We start from the raw sequence: 22,710 nt of genomic DNA on the forward strand, positions 1-22,710 counted from the left end.
TGTTTAAATTTCCATTTAAATATAAGAGAACAAGAGGTAAACTCTTGTGATGTATTTTATCCTTATTTTTGTGAACAATTCCCATTGAAAACATTTTTTTTTTTTACTTCTGGGTGAATCAAATTACGATTAAAGGCAAAACAAGCAGAAAGCCAAACAACTTTGGAGATGAGCTATAGCTTAATACCGCACTTCACACATGAGAGAAAGAAATATGACCGCGTTCGTAGGAACAAAATACCTTCCTGATTTCATGCAGCACACAAACTAACATTCTTCATCAGAACTGATGTTCTGATTACTGGAGAATAATTGCTTGAAATATTTAGTAAAACAGTGTCCAAATTAATTCCAATTACTTTCTTGCGGTAACACTCAGGGTTTATAGCAGTAGATTAAATCGCCGACATATGGCTAATTGCCTATAACAGTGTTTGTTATTGTGGTGCCTCTTACCACTGTGATGTCTGTTTTTGCAAACCTGAAGGTGTGCACATAACTTTGAATGTGGGGAGAAGCATTTCCTGACCGGAACAGAATTCTGTGAGTAAAATCTCTAGTGCAATGAAGTGTTTGCAGGGTCGCAGTACGCAGCAAATAACTCTGTGAAATCTGTAATAAAAGCAGTGGAACCACAAATGCCTGTCTCTGCTGGTAAGAAATGTAAACATCTAGATCTCAGGTGACTTGGATGGAACAACATATCAATTCATTAGGAGTGGCTGGACTGAAATGGAGGCTGGGTGTCAGTTTTTATTGGCGGAAGTTTAGGTAGGAGTTGTGTTTTACTTGAGGTTGTTGTGGGTTAGCCACTGATTTTCCTTGGATTCTTTTCCCATATATCTGTCAGAGGCGCATTACTGTACAAGATAGGCATGGTTTTGCATGTTTTTCATGTACTTGATATTAAATCTAAGTAAATCAAATAAATGAAGATGCACTGCAAGGGCCAAATTTCCTGCTGGGTAGGTTGACCCACTGAACAGCCATAAATCACTGAACAGAATTTTTCTTTGCCTTCTAAAGACATGTGCTCTAATATCTTAGAGGCTAAAGTCAACTTCAGGTACTACCATGAAGAATTATAAAATTAAGTGGAACGTGAGTGAGTATAAAGGCCCCAGTTTTAGAAACACCTGAGGTTAGAACAGCATGTGATCTCATGGTTAACATTAAATTTCTTATATATTCGGTTGGAGTGGAGCTAGCTATTAAAACAGATTCTCAACTACCTGCCCATGTATCTATCACAATGCCGTGAACAACATATTGCGCCTGCCTTCAGAGCCCAAAGTCCTTCTGGTCTACAGAGTCAGCAAAAAAAAGGGGGTGGAGAAAGGTGAAGGGAAGGAAGGCTTGTTTGACTTTTTTGGTTCCTAAAAGATATCTGAATTTGGGCTTCACTTAGTTTACACAAACTGTTAATATCCTTAAGTCAGTTTTTCTTCCTTCTTCTGACTAGTTTCAGACTGAAACAAAATGAAGCAAAACATGCTTTTCCTCCTCAAATGCAAGTCAAATGGAAACAACTGCTTTTGTGTATTCTTAGGCAAATGAAAAACAGTGACATGGAAAGTCTCACTTTCCATCTCTCTTTACGCTGCTTTCATGAGTGATGCAGAGACAGTGCCCATTATCTTAAGCTGAGTGGCTGCATGTCTCTTGTAGTATGGAAACTTGAGCGGAGAACTTTGTCTCAATTTTTTTGCTGGTATCAAAGAGTATGTTTAGTTAGGCCATTCCCAGTCTTTCCTGTAGGTGCTACTCCACTTCATGAGGTAATTAAGTGTTTCCTTGATTCCAGACTGAAATCCAATGATCTCTTTTACACTCTTGAGTTATGGTACCATTCTTTGTCTCCCTTTTTTTTTTTTTTTTTTTGTTTTTCCTTTTGACTGGTTTTCTCAGGCTGTTTACAGACCCATAGGACAAAGAAGAGTGTGTCATTGAATATATGGTACAGTGCTCTAGCTGCCCTTAGAGTTCTTGGGTTCTTTTCTGTGTAGTGGCAGACATGGATTTCCTCCTGAGGCAGAGAAGGGAATAGCACTAAGGTTTTCTACATTCTGGTTTCTGGATTGCAAGTAGAAGTCACTAACACCAAATTTATATTGCTATTAATAAAGATTAACCAAATAAGCATTTGTGGGCCATATGTTTCAATGGTTTATAATTGATGTTGGTTATTTTCCATGGGTGTTGCTTTGCCATTAGAAGACATAATTTTCTTAAGTCTTTCCTAGTAATATGTCCTTTGTGGATGTAGAAACTTGTGTAATGGAAAAGTCCTCCAAATGAAAGCCCAGTATATCAGAGTATCAATAATGCTTTAAAAAAAATGTTGGAAAGGTCATTTTAAGGGAAATTCTCTTCACAAAGACCAAAATGTATCAGTGATTTGAGAAATAAAATTATTTTACTTATTCTTCTGATGTCTTATGGTCATCCATAAATGCCATTCTCTGTGATCTTTTACCAGGATTTCGTGATACTTACTGTTAAGTCTGCATTTTTAGTCTTAACCTCTGTGAGATAAACACAGATACCTATTTTATGGTCTAGTTGCTTTAAATAACAAGTTGTAGCTGCCCAAATTCCCTCTTCGCCGTGCTTAGTCTGTCAAATTGCAGTGCGGTGCCATGCTATCTATGGGAGGAGATATAAATTCAAATGAGTGTTAACATTCATCTTGGCAAGAGCTGGGAGATGCACACAAACCTCAAAGGTTCTGTTTATCCAAACTAGATAGAATGTGTATACATAGACATGGATGCACACATGAGCACAGCTGTGCATGCCTGCCTATAAAAAGTGACCATAATTCCTGCATTTTCATTAATCCTGAAGGAATGTGGTCCATCTGTATTTAACCTAAACAAACTTAAAATAATTTAGTCAAAGAAGCCTCTTTACTAGCGTCCTAAGATCTTTCCTATGATTGGCATTTATGCTGGCAGTGCATGGAACAGAGATGGACAGGTTGTGGCAAGTGCTCTTGGGGAACTCTAAAGGTGTTTGAGCTAGTGGCATAAGGGATCTCTCCAGGATATCAGATGAACATTTTTCAAGAGCTCTAGACCTCTTCCTAGGATATGTTATATATGCATGCAAAAATCACTATGTCCTTTACTAAAATATAGTAACTTGTACCTCTGATTTTTTTTTTTCTCCATAGGTATGGGAAAATTGTATCCACAAAGGCAATTCTTGACAAAAACACAAATCAGTGCAAAGGTACGTGCAAAGTGTCCACCCTGTGAGTTCATTATCGGTTTGAATGATTGACTGGTGGCTTGACTGGCAAAGCTCTGGCTCCAACTGTGCAATCAACATAATGCACAGTATATTACAAACATATTTAATAATGCCAAAGCTTTGAGTTGTGCTTCCAGTAACATTGCTCATTAATTTTTTTCATTAACAAACAAAATGAAAATCACAAATCAGAACAAGTATCAAATTGCTTCGGCAGAAGAGTAAATTGCCTTCTAACCACATAGTGCTGTCTGATTTGAATGATATCATCAGTGATGCAAATTGATTTCCTATATAAAACTGAGAAACCTTTGGGAAAAGTTTCCCAAGGAAAACCTGGTCTAATTTTTATATTTTTGTGAAGTCTTGGCATATGCTAATAGAAGAAGAAAATATTTTTTATGACACAATTAGATCTACAAGTTGCAATACATGAGATACATTTTGCATGAGATACAGAAATAATTCCTCTTCCAGTTTTATGTTCCTAATTTTTCTGCTAATGTATGAAAATATTTTTAAATGAAATACAGCATGTTTTGTGTGTGTGTGTGTATGTAGCTATATTTGCTGAGGAAAATATTGACTAACGTGTGTAGTACTATCTCAGGACTAGAATTGTTACTCATTTATGAGTCTGCAGTGTCACTAAGTCTATGGTGGAGAAACTGTGCCTGAAAATGAATCTGTAGCTTTCCACTAGTGGTGTACAGAATACTTCTGGAGTAATGAGATCTGCTAGAGTGGGTTCTCCTGGAAAGAAATACATCCTGGAGAGCATTTCTATATGCATTAGTAAAAAAGAAAAGGCATTGCAGTTTAGGACTGTCTTGTGAGTGGCCAGACACGGGGTGAAGAGAAGGAGCAGAGAAGCATTCTGGGGAGATTGAGATGGAAGAAAAATCCTGCCACCCATGCCAAAGATGTTTTTAAGATTTGTAGAACTGTGTGACCTTCTCTATTCCCTGCCAGAAACAGCATTTATTAGCTACTCAGGAGAAAAGCAAGTTGGAATACTGCAGTTCTAGACTTAGAAAACTCTACCAACACAGTTGGTCATGAGCCATTGTCATAAGTTGCACTGCTGTGCATTTGCTTTTGCCTGAACGTGTGTTTGATTTCCTTGGGGCACTCTTCTGGAAGAATTCTGATAACATCACTCAGTATTTCTTTGAATATCACACCAGGAACAAGACCTCATTGTGTTTAGGGTTTGGTGTTGTTTTTGCTTTTTTTAGGATTACATTATAAAGGAGTACCCTTGTGAGCAGAACTTCCTTTGCTCCCATTGCCAGTGGTAAACAAGGAAAGGAGTGGATCTGTTTGTGAAACACAAAATGTGATGTAAAGAATATGAATGCTAAAATTTTGAGGAAGAAAAATGTCTGGGTTTAGTGTTCTTTATGTTATAGTTAGCTTTAAGATTATTTTAATAGGAGCCATATAACAATGAGTTTGTATTTTCTGTTAGTTTACTTTCATGCTGTTGTATTACACTGTAGGGCAGAGATATCTATTTCTATTTTCATAGATGGATCTTTATGACATAAACAGTGCCATTAAAAGATCATAAACATAATTGGATTTATTAACAGTATGCTTTATGGCATAAAAATAATAGATGTTTTACTGCTTTAAATGCTGGGTACAATTTTCTTTCTCTTCAGTAAGGCTGCCAAAAAAACCAAAAAACCTTCCCAGGAATTAGAAGTGGGAGACCTGAAGCAGTCAGGACCTGCCTTGGGGCAGGATCAGCTCTAACCCACTGCTGTGGGGTGTTTCTGTAACCTTTGCTCAAAGGCCTCCAGTGGGGGAGATTCCTCGAGCTCCTCAGGCAATCTGTGATAAAACTCCCTCTCCTCACTATAATGAAGCATTTCCTAATGTCTAACCCAAATCTCTCTTGATGTAATTTAAGTCTATTGCTTCTTTTCTTATCCCCAGTGGACATGTAGAACAGTTTATTCCTTTCCTTTTTGTATCAAACATGTATATTTGAAGACTGATCTGCATCTGCCTTATCTTTTCCTTAGACTAAACACTAGTCCTTTAACTTTTTCCTTTAAGGCAATTTGTTTTAAATTTCTCAATATATTGTACTTTGCTGGCCTCTCTAATCAGCTCACTCCTTACCTGAAGAATCTGGAGCTGGGCATAGAATTTTAACTGGACTAAATTTGATAATTTTAAATAGTATAGAGGGGTTTCATTTGCCTTCTCTGTGATCACATGTCTCTCCTCTTTGTTGATGTATGCATATAAATAATTTTAAATGTATTTAAAATATAGATGCATCTCTGAGGCACAGGGTGTTGCATGAGAAAAACAGTGCTGGTTTATGCTGAGAGATTCTGGGCAGCCCCTGGTTTTGTTACTCTCTTCCAGAGCTGCTGCCAGCCAGGCATTCCTTATTGCATGCTCTCCTCTGGGTTGTTGATTATTCCCTCCTAGAGCTAGAATTTTTCATTTGTCTGTATTGAATTTTATCCTATTTTTTTCTGTGGTCTCCTTAATTTACTAAGATTTGAGTATAATCTTAAGCCTCCAGAGTGCTTGCAGCACTTACCTCTTTAGTATCCTCTTCACAGTTAATAAATGGTTTTCTCTAATCCACTGGACAAGATAATGTGGAAAAGAGTGAATAATGACAGACCTGGGGAAGACTTTTGAGGAAACCCTCTCAGTACAGAAGGTAGTGCGATACTGAGCCATTGAGAACTTATTTTTAAAATTGAATCTGCTAATCAGTTTGACACCTACTTCACAGCATTTTCAGCTAGACCTTTTTTCTCCTATCTGCTGAAAGTTGAAGTTTAAAACTATCTCTAAAACAGTGGCTTCTTTGTCTATTCCCTAGAAAAACCCAGCAAAATCAACAGACAGCAACAACCACCAACTTTCTCCCCACACAACACTATCCCCCTTTCCCCCCAAACCCAAAAAAACACCCTCAAACAATACCCAGTATTCAAACATCAAAAAAGAAGGACTCACTATTTGTTTGCTCCTTTCCAGTCTTTTGGGTCTTGCTCACTCTCTGCCAAGTAAGAGATTATCTTGTTAAATGAGCACATCATCCTGTAGTGTGTATCCAATGAAGTAGGGTGGATTAAATTCAATGACAAAAATTATCACATGATTAGTGATTTCAGAATTTATTTCAGTGTTATTTGTGTGTTGATGAAGGTATAGAGTAAAGCTGAAAGTAGAAAGATTTAATTTAGCAAGGAAATTTTTTCAAAACATCCATGTAACAGCAGATCTGTTAAAAAAATGTTACTGTTTTAGCAAGAAGTGTTTTGGAGAAATAAGGAAGACATTCAGTGATGTAATTTAAGTCATTCTCCATTATACCTCAGATTTTTAAGGATACCCACAGCATTCCTGTCATGATAAGGAGCAGTATTATCTCAGGATTTCTCCCTGGTCTGAATTAAGCAGTCAGATCTAAAGTAATCATATAGGCTGCAAGGGAGTTCGCTAGGGACACCTTTTGACATATAACCTCTCATTTTCAGATTGCTCTTTGTTGGTGGCGTAACAGCTAAGCGAGGCAGAGGAGAAGTAACCATCACCCTGTAACAGACCAATATATAAAACAAAATAAGCACAGTCATGGCAGCATGGCCCGAAATCTCTGAACAAAGCAAAGAACAAATACATATGGAGAATAATGAAAAGCAGACACATGATTCATTCAGATGTTCAAACACAAAACCCCTAATGAACAAGTTTGGAGAGTTTTGGCTGCTTTTGCTTTTTCCCTTTCCCTCCCCTCTCTCCCTCTTCCCCTCGTGCATTTCCCCTTCTGGGCCTACTGTATTTGCTAATTTAAAAAGTGGGGGAAATGAAATAAAAGAAACCATTCAAGAGAAGCGTTAATCTGAAATGTGTAGACTCCTCTCTTTCCAGCCCTCTCCCCCCACCCTCTCCAGCCTGGCTTGCCTTTGGTAGACCTACGTGCTCAGAGCTGAGGGAATGAGTAATGGCTGTTTCACAGTACAGTTTCCATACCTCATAGCAATGGAATACTGAACAGTTAATCTGCCAAATACACAAGCCCATTTCTTAGAGTATGAATTACTGTCATCTGCGTCTGCCCTTGCAGACACTGTAATTGCATGCATGCAGATTTGCTTCCTGGTTTAATCAGGGGCTTGCATGATTTTGAGTATTTTGCTAGTACCTTAGAAGATAAGTACAGGAGAATTACTACAAGTCTGAAATTCCACCTGTGGGATTTTTTTTTTTAATAACTAAAACCTATTAAATTTGTAGGAGACAAACACTTCAGTAGTATATTCTTCATTTTATGTATCTTTTTACAAACCGTGGGTGGCTTGATATGTTGAATAACAGTGTTTGTCTTAGGAGGCAAATGTGCCTAACATGATGAGGGGAACTACAGTGACTCTGTTTATAATTTTAGTATTTCATTATGACATTTTTCTGGTTGAGAAATGTTAGCAATGATCTATTTCTTTTTAAAATATTAAAACTGGATGCAGGTATGCACTCATTAGGATTGGGGTTGGTTTATGGTTAAAAAAAAAAAAAGCCATGAGGTCATCTGTGTTAACCCACCATATATCACATACAATTTTATTTCTCCAGTTGCCTTGCTGTTTTTAGACCAGGACGTAAAATTTACCATGACCTATTTTATAAATTGAGAGTTTATTTGTGTAACAAAAATGGAATAACTGGAGGCTTACTATAAGTGCTGGAGATAATTGGAATGGCATGATAAAGTGATGTTTTATATCTCCCAAAAGGAGTCTGTCCTGCCTTGTTGGTACTCATATGCTTAAGCTCACCAGCATCCCTAAATACACTAATGCATTGGAGCTTAATGAGCTGGAGGCTTCTGCTCTGGTGTTCTGATAAACAAAGCTTATATTCATATAGTAGATATACCTTGGTATGTGTGTTAGATAAAATACTTTCAAAGCTTCAAATTTTACAAAGAATTCTCTTGCCATATTCTAAAAGGAGTGAAGGTTATTTGTGATTATATGAAATTTTGCGTTTTTAGTTTATATTTTTAAATTCATATTCTTAAAATGGCACAATTTGATTGTGACTAGGAATGTGAAGCAAGTCTATGTAAAATAATAAGCTGGTGGGAAAGAGCTAAGCTACATAGAAAGCTATTTAGTTAATAAATTTTATTTATTGGGAATAAGCTCGAATTACAATAACTGTGCTGTGTAATTTATGATTTTCAGAATTGCCATTTTGAAAGGGAAAAAAATCCAGACAAGTAAGTCTGTGCCTGATCACAGACTGTAAACTGTTCACACTAGGAGGGCATGCACAGTGTGCTTCAAGGGGAAATGGATCTTGTAGAAAGTAAATAATTTGTAAAACAGACTTATTTAATTTTGAAACCCTAGACTTGTGTAGCTAATAAATCAGTCCTGTTTTCGATGCCAGAGTAGCAATAGATGTGCTGGTTTTTTGAAATTAATTTTGTTTTGTTCACTTTTTTTCTTTTTGATCCACTCCAAAGCATTATGTAATCAGTGGCATAATAGTTCTCAAGTTATGAGAAGTGCAGCAATATGGAATATTTTAATTCAGCAGGTTTTCTGATAGTGAGCAGTTTGTGGAAGCCGGACACGTGCCGAGCGTTCGAGAGTGGGGCAGGCGTTCAGCAAGTTCTGTCTGTGGCTCTGCTGGTCCATCTCACCACTGACCTGCAGCAGCCTCAGCTCATCTGGTCCTTCTGTTCCTGGGTCTCCTGAACAGAGTGCACAAACTATGCTGAGTTGTACCACTTTTGGTTAGCAAGCCAGCTGATAAAACCAAATCTCCAGAGATAAAAGGACGAAGTCTTCAACAGTGTCACTGAGTCCCCATTTTGAAGCAGTTGAAAGGAAAAAAGCAAACTTAAAATGCTGTGTGTTTTGATAAGATACATTAAACAACATGAGGCTAGTTGTTTAAAATTTGTGACTATTTGGAGGGTTTTTTGTCTGTTTTCTGGAAGGTTTTTTAAACTTCAGGGTTTTTTTACTTTTACTCCTGTGATTTTTATGAGATAATTTTTTTCTGCTTAAATTAATAAGTGGTATTACTATGGAACCACGTGAGACCAAGAGTCAAATCTTAAGAAAAAATACCTAAAGGAGGCATCTAAACACCATGATGGCTGGCATATATCAAAATGAAGTGAAAGGAATTGCCAGTAAAAAAAACATGAGGTTGTTCCCTCACTAATGAAGTCTAAATTCACCCCTATCTTTGCAAATAAAAGCTGGCTTAATCTCTGGGCTCAAGACCTATGATGCTCTGTAAATCTGACCACTTTAAGAAGTTACCAGGAGCAATATGGGAGGGTGGGAAAGCTACATATATATATTAAAAATAACTACATAGTTGTCTCCTTGAATTTACAGATGATGTATTCATGGGTGTTTTGGTATCATAACTAACATATTTTCCTGGCACCTGTTGCATTGGCCAGCAGGCATTATTATGTCTTGGCAAATGTGCAAGTGTTTTGCAAAATCTCATCTTAGCTTGGAGGTAGAGATTCTCATGTCTGTATATTTTTGAATGCTTTTCACATCTGCTGAAGTGAAATAGGAAAGGATTCAATGAGTTGTGCCCAACAAGTCATCATAGCTGGAGCATGCCAGCACTGGGCAGTGCATCACCATGGTGAGGACTGAGACATACCCACCCCAATGCCTGCAAAATGCACCTCAGCGAACATTCTTGACTGCCTCTAAACAGTGCTCTGTCTCAAGCAAAACCTCTAAAAGTTGTTTAGTGAGTTTAAAGCCAGGTCCTCTACAGAGAAAACTCCTTCCTAATTAGTTCCCTAGACACTTTCTTAAATGGCTTCTTTGCAATTAAAGAAAAAAATTTCCTGGGTCATTATCTTTTCATAAATGAACCAATGGCCTAGCAAATATTTTATGTAGGGAGACCAAAGATGCTCAAGTATTCTGTGACATATCTAATCTGTGATTATTCTTAATTTACTGCTTCCAAAATCTGCAGGCCCATATCGCTGACAAATAATTGGTTTAACTTTGTTTCCTTCCAGAGAAATAAAAAAGTAAAATTTCCATTTGTACACAGTGATTAATGTTTTTATTCATTGGTCTGTATAAAACTTTGCCAATAGCTTGGCATGCACTTGAAGTGCATTTTGGGACTGGGTAATGCTAGTAGGCTCTTAGTGGTCTCAGCAGACTTGGAAATATCTATTTCATAGCGCAGAAATGAACAGAAGAGAATTTTTTTTTTATCTGAACAGCGGCTCATAATCAGCTTTGTTGAAAGCTTCCTTACAATGCCTTGGCTTTTTCAAATGTCTTGAAGAATCACTTTGCTTAAACTTTTTTTCTGATGCCATGATACAGAATCCTATACACCAGTAAATCTTTTCGATCTCTGGTTGCTTGAAGGCAAGTCATCTCTTCCAAAAGTGACGGTTCTCTGTTCAGAAGTTACTTTCTCAAAAGTCTCAATACTTGCAGCACAGCAGCTGACCTGTAGAAACCCAGGGCAGAGGCAGGAGGAGGACAGTGCCCAGCTCCTTAGTTTTGCTACAGCCTACTCCATTAGGCTCTCACAGAGTATACAGCATATGCAAAACATATGCTGCCTTGATATAGTGACAATTTGCTAATGAATCCAATTGACAGGCTCTTATTGAGCGTGGGTACTCAACAGGAACCATTCTGAATCAGATCTGTGAATTACAACGCGAATTCGTTTCTGTGGTTTGCCAGCAGAGAGGTCACTGCTTTTCCCCTATTACTGCACACCCCTGCTTTTGTTTCAAAGAGCAGCGCTCGCTTACCCAAGTGAATTAACTAGATGCTCTCTTTCTTGGTAGAGGGTATGAGGCTGTGAAACACTAAGAGACTGGGCCATCCTTTTTATTTAATCTGTCTTTCCGGGTGTCTGAGGGCTGCCTGTCTGGAGATGGTGCAGGATTGCTTGAGCAGAAATAGATGTGCAACACAGGAGAAAAACCATAACTGCTGGCAATAAAGATGTAGTTCCCTCAATGCTGATCAAAAAACCCACCCACACCACTTCTGGGAAAGGAACTGCTGGGCATTAATAATATTGTTCCATCTGTTTAGGCCATGGTAGCCATATACAGGTATGTGAGCACTAAAGCTCTCGGTGCTAATCAACAGTACAGAAAACAATTGTACTTTACAAAAAATAACTAAAAGGCAACCTTGTCCTATGGACTTTGCAGCCCAGGTCTTTGAAAAAGAGCGCAGGGTCTACAATCAGTTTAGGTACCATAAGTAATATGAGGATTTTGAATTAAATGGCATTTCTTTAAATTACTGAATTCTCCACAAAAAAAAAAAAAAAAAACAAAACAAAAAACCAACCAACCAAACAAACCCAAAACCAAAAAAACCCTGACCAAACCAGTCTTTCAGCTCTCCTGAGAATAATCGTATGTTTGGATAACATTAGTGAGTTTTTTAAAACCAGAATGCTTTGAGAAGAGCTAAACTTATAGATGAGAAAAGGAGGTGCTAGAAATGAGTCTCCTACTTGATGAAATAGTTTTTGTCTGACTGGGCCTTCCCCAGGACCAATAATTGGCTGATGTTTTCTTCCATTAGATGGCAGTGGTGTGATACATGGTTTCTCTGGACCCCCAAACTACAAGTTTTTATTAAAAATTACAAATGGTTAAATATTTCTTAGTTTGGTTTCCAATTTCAAAGTCTCTAAGCTGTCAATTTTTTATTCACATAGAAGTTTACAACTTATTGTCCAGTTTAAAGCAAAAGAGGGCTGGGACTTTCAAATAGAATCAAGTTAAATATTTTCAGAAAATGGCCTGTTATGTAGAATGGACACTCAGTTGTCCTGCTACAAGAAATGTGGGATGGATTTAGTTTTGGTCTACCTGAAGTAACTACTAGAAGTTGCTCCTCTGTGGTGGAACCAGAGCTTGTGCTAATTTTGGCCCACAAAGTGTTTGGGAGGGAGGCATGGGTATGAGAATAGAGGGTGGAAGCAGTAGGGAATGCTTGGAGAGAGGGATGGGAGTCGCTGCAGCAAGCTGTAGCACCACACGTGGTACAGAACATGGACAGAGGCAAGAAAGAAGGGGCTTAAATGTATTGAACAACTGGCTTGCTTTATTTTATTGCATATAGAATGTTCTGTTTTCTTCTAAACAAAGGAGAAAAAGGGTTGGGTATTTTTATATGATCTTTATAAAGATCTTTCAGGCACATTCCTTTGCTACTTGTGATATTAGTTCTGCTGTTGTTTTTTATTAACTTATTAAATATGGAGCAGTAAACACTATTTATTTTTAAATTAATTGAAATGGAGTTGTTGCCCTTCATGGCTTTTTATTAATTGAATATTTTTGCTAAGCTGTCTGCTTTCAGAGCAAAGGTTGCAGTCGGGAGATGGGGGTCAGTGGGACCTCCATTTAAATGCATGTTATCTCTGTGTTAATTGCCTGCATATTTAACCAACCAAGCATGTCATTCTGCAGAATGTAAAGGTTTTTGTGGTCAGCCTTTAATCACTAAACAGCAAGAAAGAGTCTGAGTGACCTGGTTTGCCTGAGGTATCTTAGTTGCTCTTGTCAGTCACTTCAGCTCACAGTAAATTGCAGGGTAAATTCCACATTATTGATGGAAGGTATCTTTAGAAAGAGCCCCAAAACTAGGGGGAAAAAAAAACCCCAAACATCTATGCTCAGTATTTTAGTGTTTAATTTTTTGTTCATTTGTTGCACATTGTTATCTTAATTTCCTTTTTAAATGGAAACTGGTTTTATTGCTATTACAGACAGTAATTAGAGAAGAAAGTCATGGAACAGACATTAAATATGCTTCGAGTTTTGGAGACACATACATATTTATCAAGTTGGGTGAATTTGAGTTCTTACATTAGAAAGAATTGCATAGCTCTGCCTGCCATGCTCTATTTTTTGGGGGTTTTTTACTGCAGAAGTAGTAAAATTGTTACACTTAAAGGAGGGGGGCGGGTGTATGCTGTGCAACAAATCCTTCTGAGGCTGCTGGGATTAACAAATTTCTGCTGTGTTTTCACCAGTGTCTAGTAATGAGATTGAGGTTTTGGAACTTAAAAGTGTTTGCGATTGCTACCTCTGCCAAATTTGCTTGAATGTGGTCAGTCAGTTCAAAAATTATGGGAAAGGAGGAGCTGATAGGGAAATATATGTAGATATTTCTGCTGGGTGTTCTTTGCCTTGCTTTCTGCTTCTTTTGTAATAATTCCTGGAATTCAATTTGCCTTTCTGAGCAAATAGGAAGCTGACACTTTTATGGACATTTCAAAGGGCATCATAATGTAAAGCCAGAATTTTCTCCCATGTGCATCACTACATTTATCTCCATTTAATTTCTTCTTCTGGTTTATTACCCAGTTGCTTAATTTAATAAGGTTTTTCTGCAGCTCTTCACAGATGCATCTCCTGTTTTGTCTCCTAAATAATCTTGTCACCTCCCTGCTTCGCCTCTTCCCGTCATTTAGAAATGAAATCTGCGCTAAGGGTCCTGGCAAAGTTCCTGTGGAAGTCCACTGGTCCTGCTCCCCCCTTGCAGGAAAGATCATGCCCTCTACCCTCTGTTTTTATCTCTTAACCAATTGTTTACCCAAGAACTTTCCCTCTTAAGCTATGGCTGCTTAGTTTCCTAAGAAGTCTTTTGTGAGGGTCTTGTCAAATGTCTTTTGGAGATCCGAGCAGACTATATTAGCCAGATCAGCCTTATCCGCAGGCTTGTTGACCTTTTCAAAGTACTCCAATAGGTCTGTGAGACAAACCTACAAAAGTCAAGTTAACTCTTTCAACGTATTTTATTTCCATTAATTTTATTCTGTTTCTGTAATTTATGGTGATATGACATCTAATTTACAGATCTTTACATACCTGGATCTTACCTGGGGTGTTTTCAGAATGTTGGGACCATGTGTGCCACCTCCCAGTCCTCAGGTACAAAGTCAGTTTTAGGAAAAAAAACAAACCCTGCACACCACTTCTTCGTGTGTGTAGTCAGTTATTGTGTCCTGGAGCTCTTTTCAAACTGGGAGGGTGAATACCATCTGTTATTGCAATTTGTTAGTGTTCACTTTTGTCAATTTGTCCTATAACCTTCTCTGTGGTCATTTAAAATTAAGAGTTGCATCTGTTCTGGGCTTCCTAAGCAGCTGCTCTCTGAAACAGCACCTAAAAATGTGATCTTTGCATTACATCTCATTTTGCCCAATCTGTGTAGGGATGGTAAAAGTCCTCTATGAGCACTCCCCTTACTGCTTTTCTGCATAGTTCTGCATTTCAGCTCTTGCAGGTTATGTGTTGCTCTCTGCCATGCTTTGTCTGATCATTTCTAGCCCTCCAGCACCCCTGCTCTGTCTTTGCCATGCATGTTAGACCTTGGTGTTAAGATGATCCACTCATTGCCTTGCTTTCACAGTTTTTCTGTGACTGTGTTCTGACTGTAGTATGTAGTTAAGTTTACCCATCCTATTTCTTAAGGCTTAAGGCACTTAGGGAGCCACTGATGTTTCAGTTGTGTTGTCAGCACTGCATTTGAGTGACTCCATGGTTACTTTGCATTACAGTATGTCCACTTAGCTTCTTGGGCCTAGTGTTTTATTTGCAAGAGGGATAGATCTAGTCATCACCTTCTGATTTTCTCAATTTTCTCTATTCCCCCATCTGCTTGCCTGGAGAGAGAGATTGTCATCCCTCCAACCTGCTCCTTCCTTCTGGTTAGCTCCAAGTTCTAGAGGGACACTTTCAATGCAAGAAGATGCAACATTAGCAGCTCACAGTGGGAAAGATGCAGCACTGGATTAAATCCTGCTTTACCACCTGAGTCTTGCCTTGAACTGGCAGCTGCCCTAATAGACCTGGACCTGCTGCCCTTGTGTGCAGCTCTCCCATGGGCAAAACATGGAAATGATGATTGGCATATTAAATTGGTTAATTCCTACTTTAATTTCTTCTCCCAAACTACTTGATAGTGTTGTTCCTACCACTTCTTTCTATCCAGGTAACCTAATTGACCTTCCCTTCCTCTTGATGCCCTATAAACAAAAGCTAGAGTTTGTTCCTATTCTTCCATGCAGTCAAACTCATGCTTCCATGGTCTCAGTTTGTTCTTGGAAATGCTGAGGCTCTTCTTACTCGAAAGAGTATAGAGAAGGATTGATGAGGAATGGAAGACATAGCATTTAAAAGAACATTCACAAAACCAGAATAAAATAGGAATGTCTATGAAGAAATCAGCGTCTGGTATTAGGCAAGGGAAAAAAAATGTGTGCACAATGCTGGCAGCAAGAATAAGTGAGAGTAAACAGGCCGTGATTAAATATGGGTGAGAGTTTCTGACCACCAGAGCAGCCAAGTTTTGGTATGGAGGGTGGAGCAAACTCAGTTTTTATGACAGCAGGAGTTGTGGATGAGCCTGCTTGAGAGTGGGGTCAGGATTCTTGCCCCAGTGCATGCAATTATTTTGAAGAGTTCCCCCAATATTCTGAGTCTGTAGTCAGGCAAATGTTGTAAGATATATTTTCATACAGCTCTTTTAATAGTCTCAGTAGCTGCACCCCCACAAAGAGCAGTGTGGAGGGAGCTGGGAGAAACATTCCCTTTAGGACTGCTCTCCTTTGGGCCGTTGTGACTGGGTGCTGGCTCAGGGCTCCAGGGACTGTGACACTCCATCATGCTATCTACAGCCCTTCTGAGCAAATCTTTACCTGGAAGACCGCTGCTAGGGCAGCTCTTTGAAGAAAAAGTATGGCTCTTGAGTTAAAATAGGGGACAACTGTCTCACTCATCCTGAGCCAGCATGACTGGCTGTGTTGGGGCGCATGGGAGAGTGTGGGGGCAGCTGTGATGGTTGGCTGAAGTGCTTGGGAGCAGGAACTGGAGGAGTGAAGTGTGGCTCTGTTACAGTTCATCTCCTTACAAATTACCTGCATGTTTGCCAGTGTGAGGCCTAGGAAATGTCTGCAGGTTTGCGCATTAAAGAAGAAAAAAACAACTCCAAAATGGGCTTGGTCAAATTAACCTTCAAAAGCCCAGCAAGGTGAGCTTTCAGTGTTTTGGAAGTGAGGATAAGGCAGAGGACTGGCTATGCAATTTTCTTCTGTTATTTTAAATGGAAGTTCTGACTGTCACCTAGTCATTTCATATTAATAAGGCTTGTAAAAAAATGGATTTTCAGATTACAGTTTTAAAATTCCATGTTCCCACTGTGTTTTAGGGAAGAGTAGAAGTACATTGCCCTTAGGACTAAGTGAAACCAGAAATTTTGTTTTAGTTTGGTCAGTCTTTACTGACACTCAGCTCCTGTGTTTGGCATTCCTGAAAGGGAGAAGAAGAGTGGAATGTAAAAGGGGAAAAAAATTTCCATTCAACATTTGGTTTGAATTTACATACAGCTTTAGAAAAGAATGGGAAAAAGGTACCATTACAATTACAGTCTCGGTCTACTTTATTCTCAGAAAGATTATCTGTTCTGTAAATCTCCCCTATGCCTTTCTTTCTATATACTTCATCAGTACCTTGGCACTGTTATTTTATCCTGGTAAATAATGGAATAATGGTTTAAATAGAGGGAACTTTGCAATACAGAAATGTTTGGATTGGCATATAGAAAATTGTGCTTCATTGTTTATTTTACTTTTAAAATTTATTTTATAAATTGAATAGACACAGCCCTCCCCCACATTCCTTCAGAAAAGAGAAATAAGATCGAATACTGTAGATTATCTCCTCTCTGGTAGAGATCCACAGATTGAAGGATTGAAGGTCAAGTCTGTGCTATTCAAGACATTGTAAGAAAACATCTCAGACTAAAGAAGGCCTTCAGTTCTAAGGCCTCTGTTCCCTTTGCAGAGCAGTGCTATCAAGGAGCTTGTGATATATATGGAGATACGTGTAAATGTGAGTGTATGTGTGTTGAACTACTTTATGAGGAGTTGATGTCTCAGTGTATCTCACATAACACCTTCAATCATTATAATGCAGGAAGAAACAATTCTGAGCATTTAAGGATAAGTTATATGAGGCTCAATTCATAAATCATAACTAAAACTGTAATTTTAATCGGGTGATAAACTTTCCTGGAAAGAGTAGTTTAATTATCAGGATCGGCACTGACATTTGAAGTTGACAGTAGGGTTCAACTCATTAATGTTTCCATTTTGCATGTGTCATTTACTCTGCTTTCTGAATTTTCTGAACGTAAGATGGGGCCACCTCAGGATGTGTATACTTAATATTAGATGCATGCTGAAGCACAGTACTGAAGAAGGCTTTGAGTTTCACTAAAATCAATCTTCTTAAAGAAACATGTGTCAGCTCCTCGGCATCCTGGTGCTTCAAAGTTCATTTTAGGACAAAGGATGGGTAAGCTCGCTATTACAGAACCCACAAATGCTGCCATTTATATTGAGCCCTGCACCTCAGTATTTTGTGTTATAGGACTCTTAGAAATACCGCAGGCCTGAGGATATATTTGAAAAGCTTCCTGTCCCTTTCATGATGATGTAAAGGTAGTGTTCATGGGTCTGACGCGCTTGGAATGAATTTGATCATTACAGCTAGATTGCGTGATAAAAATTTTATCTCCATTATTTCAGTGAAACCCTGACTACCTGCTTAAGATGGTGGCAGCCTCAAGGAGTATGTATCCCACTCACTCGGAGAGGACATTGTACTCCTGGTATTTATGTTGGCTGGCCTGCGTACTTATTTTAAATATATCCTGTTTGGACCATATGGATCACTTTTCAGATTCAGGGCTGAATCTTCAAATGCTTGTCAGCTACTCTCAAAAGCGAGATACCGAGGCTTACCATATCTCAAAGTCTAAGATACTTTTGGGAAATGCATTGCTGCACTTGATAAGTGCTTGCTTGTTCTGCTTGCACTACTACCTCTGAAGCTCCACGTGCATCAATCCCTGTGATTAAAACACATTTAGTGGATTATTTTGATGCACAGTTCTGGAAACTCATATATTTGTGTGTATGAGTGTGAATACCTCCTTTAATTATTCAATGGGGACTGCTAGATGAGTAAAAACTTCTGGAAAGGTCAGAGTTAATGTAGAAGTGGACATTTTTCTTTGCAAACTTCTGGGAGCAAAGAAGGTATTTTACACCAACTGGCAAAGAGCTTATAGGGCACACTTCCAAACCTTCAGAAAAAGTTTCCCACAAAGACTTTTCTTCTTTTTTTTTAAAGTCATGCTGCAGGAATTAAGTTGGAGATATCACTGACCGAAAGGACATTTTTTCTGAATGAGCCGAGAACCAAAGGAAATGACTCCGGGGTTTGAAATCCTTTTATTTCCTCTGTGGAAGATAACTGTGCAGCTGAAACGAACCATTCTGGCTGGCTCCAAGCCAAACTTTATGGGAACTGAGATTAGGAAGTTCTATGGTCAAAATAGCCATTGAACAAATTGCTTCCAGTGTAAAGCCTCAAATTTCCTGATAAAGCTACAGTGTTTAACCCTTCTTTTTCACTTGGGTGAACAGCCTGCCTGTTATTAGGCACAAACTGTTTATCCAGTTGTGGTCCTGCCAGTACTCTCAGAATTGCCTACAAGGGTTTTGCTGTTTTTTACTTTTATGTGAGGTAGGCAAAGAAAACCCCAGAAAAAAAAACCAAACCAGAAGTTAGAACAGTTTTGGGTGATGCTTCCTGCTTAAGATAGCAGGAAAAGTGCTATAAACAAGACATCAGATTGCCAGCTGCAGTGTATGGCATTTTTGTCTTGCAGCCCTTTCTGAAAGGGATGCTTTATTTTGTTTTGTGATGGTGTTAGCAGGCTTGCTTGGCCTTCATGAACTAAATGAAGAGGCAGGAGCAATAGCAGCTGTTCCTCTGAACTGCACTATTGACTCCAGAGAGTGCTCAAAGGCAGAGTGCTGTGACTGGAGCACCAAGTCTGGCCTCTGGATGCTGTGGCATGGGCTCACTAATGGCCAAACAAAATTACCTGAGGTAGAGCAGCAAAGTGCTGCAGTTTTGGTTATGGATTTCTTTTGCTGTTACCATCAAGGTAACAGCAAGGAAGGCCTGCAAGGGTGGAAAAGAGAGCTAATACTGGATTTGGGAGCAAAGATCAGGTGTGCTGATGTGTCCTTGCCCCACTGTGCCTGGAACTACATTGGGCCAGGAACTCCTGCCAACCACCTACTTGTGCACATGGCCATCTCTTTTCCACGTGGGCAGTGCTTGCAAGCAGAGCTTGTGCCTCGTGTGTGTAGGCTGTGTTTTGGGCAGTTCTTGGAGAGGATGTTGGTAATTGCACTGTAGCCATGGAGCTGAAACAGGATGTGGTCGCATCCTTTCCTTCTGTCCCTACCAGCACTGTTCTGTTCCTCAAAGTGTGTCTGTCTTTGTGCACACTTCGTGGTTCATGCATTAACACCTTTGTGCAACCTAAATTTAAAAGTCCTAAATCTTAGACAGGTGTTTCCATCATTTCACCGGAGAGACTAATTCCCGAAATAATAAAACTCATTATTAGTAGGTTTTTTTTCTTTATACTCAGCCTAAATTTTGCTTTTCCTAATTTAATCCCACTACTCTTCATTATCCTTCCTCCCCTACCTCTGGGCACCACACTAATTAATTCATCTCCCTCTTTGGTTTTTGCTTCTTACCCTTCAATATTATAGTTCAATGTTAAAATGCACTCCTCTTCTCTTGTATTTACTCAGCTCAACAGATATATTTGATCTCCAGCAATCTTTCCTTGTAAAACTTTCTGCTGACCTCTATTCAATGTTATTGTTCATCAGTGAACAAACCCTCTGGTTTGTTTACAAATTGCTGGTATGAAACTGATCAGAACAAGATGCATTACCCCAGGTAAGTGTGTGAGTGACCTTGTAAACTGGGATTTTATATATCAGTGCCATTAAACCATTTTTGTTTGCCTTTTTTTTGTTGTTGTTGCTGTTGTTTTTTTGTTTTTTTATTTAAAGGCAGACTGGTTGTAGTTATGATCTGATACAAAATCAAACCAGTTTAACAGTTCTTAAATGTATTTAGAAAGTCCTACTTAATAAGTATTTAGGGCATAGGTGATTTTAATAATGTGATGATTTTTGCCATTTGATATATATGTGGGTGTCCTGGCATGAACCTTTCAAAAGTCTCAGCTTGCATGTCTCTCCTTTTCCATCAGTGCTATTTCTGGAATGATTTCTTAACATTTTGAGGCCCCTTCTTTCCTATTCTACCCTTTGTTGGTTAAATAAGTAATTAGACTCTCTGTTCCTTAATGACATTCTAGCTTATATTTGTACACAGTTATCACATCTGCCCTCCCTCATTTTTTCCCCTGCTATTATCATCTGTGTCCTAGATATTCCATGTCAGTTGTAGGTAAACTTTAACAACTCAGTAATGAAACAAATACTTAGTCTGTCATTAGTCATCTGAACCTTGACATAACCATAATTTCTTCTCCTCTTCCATGGGTATTAATAGACATGCTCGGACCCTCCAAATGAATCTTTTGGCCTTAAAAACAGGACTTTACACCCTAAAAATATGTCTTTGGATGCTCCAAATGAGGTATTAAAAACGAAGAACATGAGGCTTTGAACTTGTAAGTGTTGGAGAATTTACTCTGAAATGAGGCTTTGTCCATTCAAAGGAGGCTTTTAAGGCAAGGAGCAAAGCTTTGGGCTCTGAAAATTAGGATCTTGTCTGTAGCAGAGAGCCTTTGAGGCTCAGAGGAGGCTTTATGACTCTCAAAAACTACCTGAAAGGAGGTTGTAGCAAGGTGGAGTCAAGTGTTTTCCTCCCAAGTAACAAGCAACAGGATGAGAGAAACTGCCTCAAGTTGTGACAAGGGAGGTTTAGGTTGAATGTTTGGAAAACAATTCTTCACTGAAAGAGTGTTCTGGTATTGGAAAAGGCTGCCCAGGGCAGTGGTTGAGTCACCATCTCTTGAGTTGTTAAAAAAACCGAGTGGATGTGGCACTTGGGGACCTGATCTAGTGATTAATATTATGGTGCTGGGTTAATGATGATCTCAGAGGACTTTTTCAATCTTAATGGTTCTGTGAAAAAGGGCACTTTAGATAATTTTTACATTTAATAGTCTGCACTCCTGTTTCAAAGGGAGAACAGTACCCACAGTACATCACATATTACCAACCACCTTACAAATAAGAAAAAAAGATCCAAACGAACCTAAGTAGGAAAAAAACCCAAACACAACCAAGCCCATGTCCCAGCTGATAAGCAAATAAAGGCTGGAAAGAGCATGTCCTTATCACTTGGCAAATATGGTACATTCTGCTACAAAAAGAAGGAATGACATGAGCTTTTCCTGAAAAGAGTAAATCCTTTATTAGAGATGATGTCTGCTAGGATATGTTGGCCAACACCTGCTGCAAAAAGTTCTGTGAATTATCATCTGAAAGTTCTCCAAGACTTAATATTTTGGTAGAATGAATTACAGAAAAATAATGTGGTTTTCTGTCATCTGACAATGAGGAGACCTTCTCTGAACCATGTTTCCATGATTGGTTAGGAAGAAAGGCCAAGCTGTGTAAAAGCACTGATGATAATACTTGGCCTGGGGCAAATTGCTGTAGGCCACTAATAAATGCTGAGCAGGAGAAGTAAGAATAAGGAATACTCTGAAAGAATGCATGCATTTTAAATCTTTACCTTTGAGATTATGGAAGAGTCTTAATGGATGTAACAGGAAGACTGAGCGAGCTCAAACTGGAGAACTGTCACAAATAATGGGCTGCTGGTCACTTCAGAGTTAACAGACATGTGAAGTGGATTTTGCAGTGTTTCTGTTTAAATGGATCAGCAATAGGACTAAATTATAAATAGTGAGAAATTGTATTCACTGTAAGAGTTAAATGAATTTAAGATCTCCTCACAGGTGGTCTATTAGTCTATTTTGAGATCCTTTCAAGGAAACCAAAGCTACTGAAGGAGGGAGGGTGAGGTTGTCTTTTATCCACAGTCTCAGGGGGAAGTGTTGGCAAAGCTAGGATTAAACCTTCTGAGTTTTCTTTGCTGTCTCATGTGCATCTCACAAAACTCTTTACAACTGTCTCCAGGAGGTAAATAATTCGTAAAACCATTTATACCAGAAAAAAATCTGCATTAATTGGTGTAGTTAAGAAAACTAAAACAGGGAGTCCTGGCAAGTGAAATAAAACTATTGAATGATAAAAATGAAGTCTGCATTTTAAAATGCTGTGTAGTAAACCTGGGTTTCAAAAAGGAGATTCCGCATTTTTCATGTTGCACAGTTGTAGGGAAACATAATGATTTCTGGCCATGCAAACTACTAGAAGTGCTATGAAAATTCCAAATTTATCCACTAAAAATGTGTAGCAGTACACTTCATGCAAATTATAGCTACAGTGACTCATGAAAATAAAAATATAGCAGTAAAGATGGATAAACAG

The 22,710-nt window shown here is 38.6% G+C and overlaps 1 protein-coding gene across 8 annotated transcripts in view; it reads left to right on the forward strand.

Annotated features, from left to right (window-relative positions):
• The window catches only part of RBMS3 (RNA binding motif single stranded interacting protein 3), a 705,955-nt gene that overhangs the window by 381,005 nt on the left and 302,240 nt on the right, over positions 1 to 22,710 (forward strand). For all 8 annotated transcript variants that reach the window (XM_038127643.1, XM_038127644.1, XM_038127646.1 and 5 more), the window contains one exon: positions 3,176 to 3,234. In XM_038127643.1, coding sequence (XP_037983571.1) covers positions 3,176 to 3,234 — 59 coding nt within the window. The remainder of the gene's footprint in view (positions 1 to 3,175; positions 3,235 to 22,710) is intronic.

This window comes from Motacilla alba, chromosome 2, assembly GCF_015832195.1.
Source record: "Motacilla alba alba isolate MOTALB_02 chromosome 2, Motacilla_alba_V1.0_pri, whole genome shotgun sequence".
Classification (NCBI taxonomy): domain Eukaryota; kingdom Metazoa; phylum Chordata; class Aves; order Passeriformes; family Motacillidae; genus Motacilla; species Motacilla alba.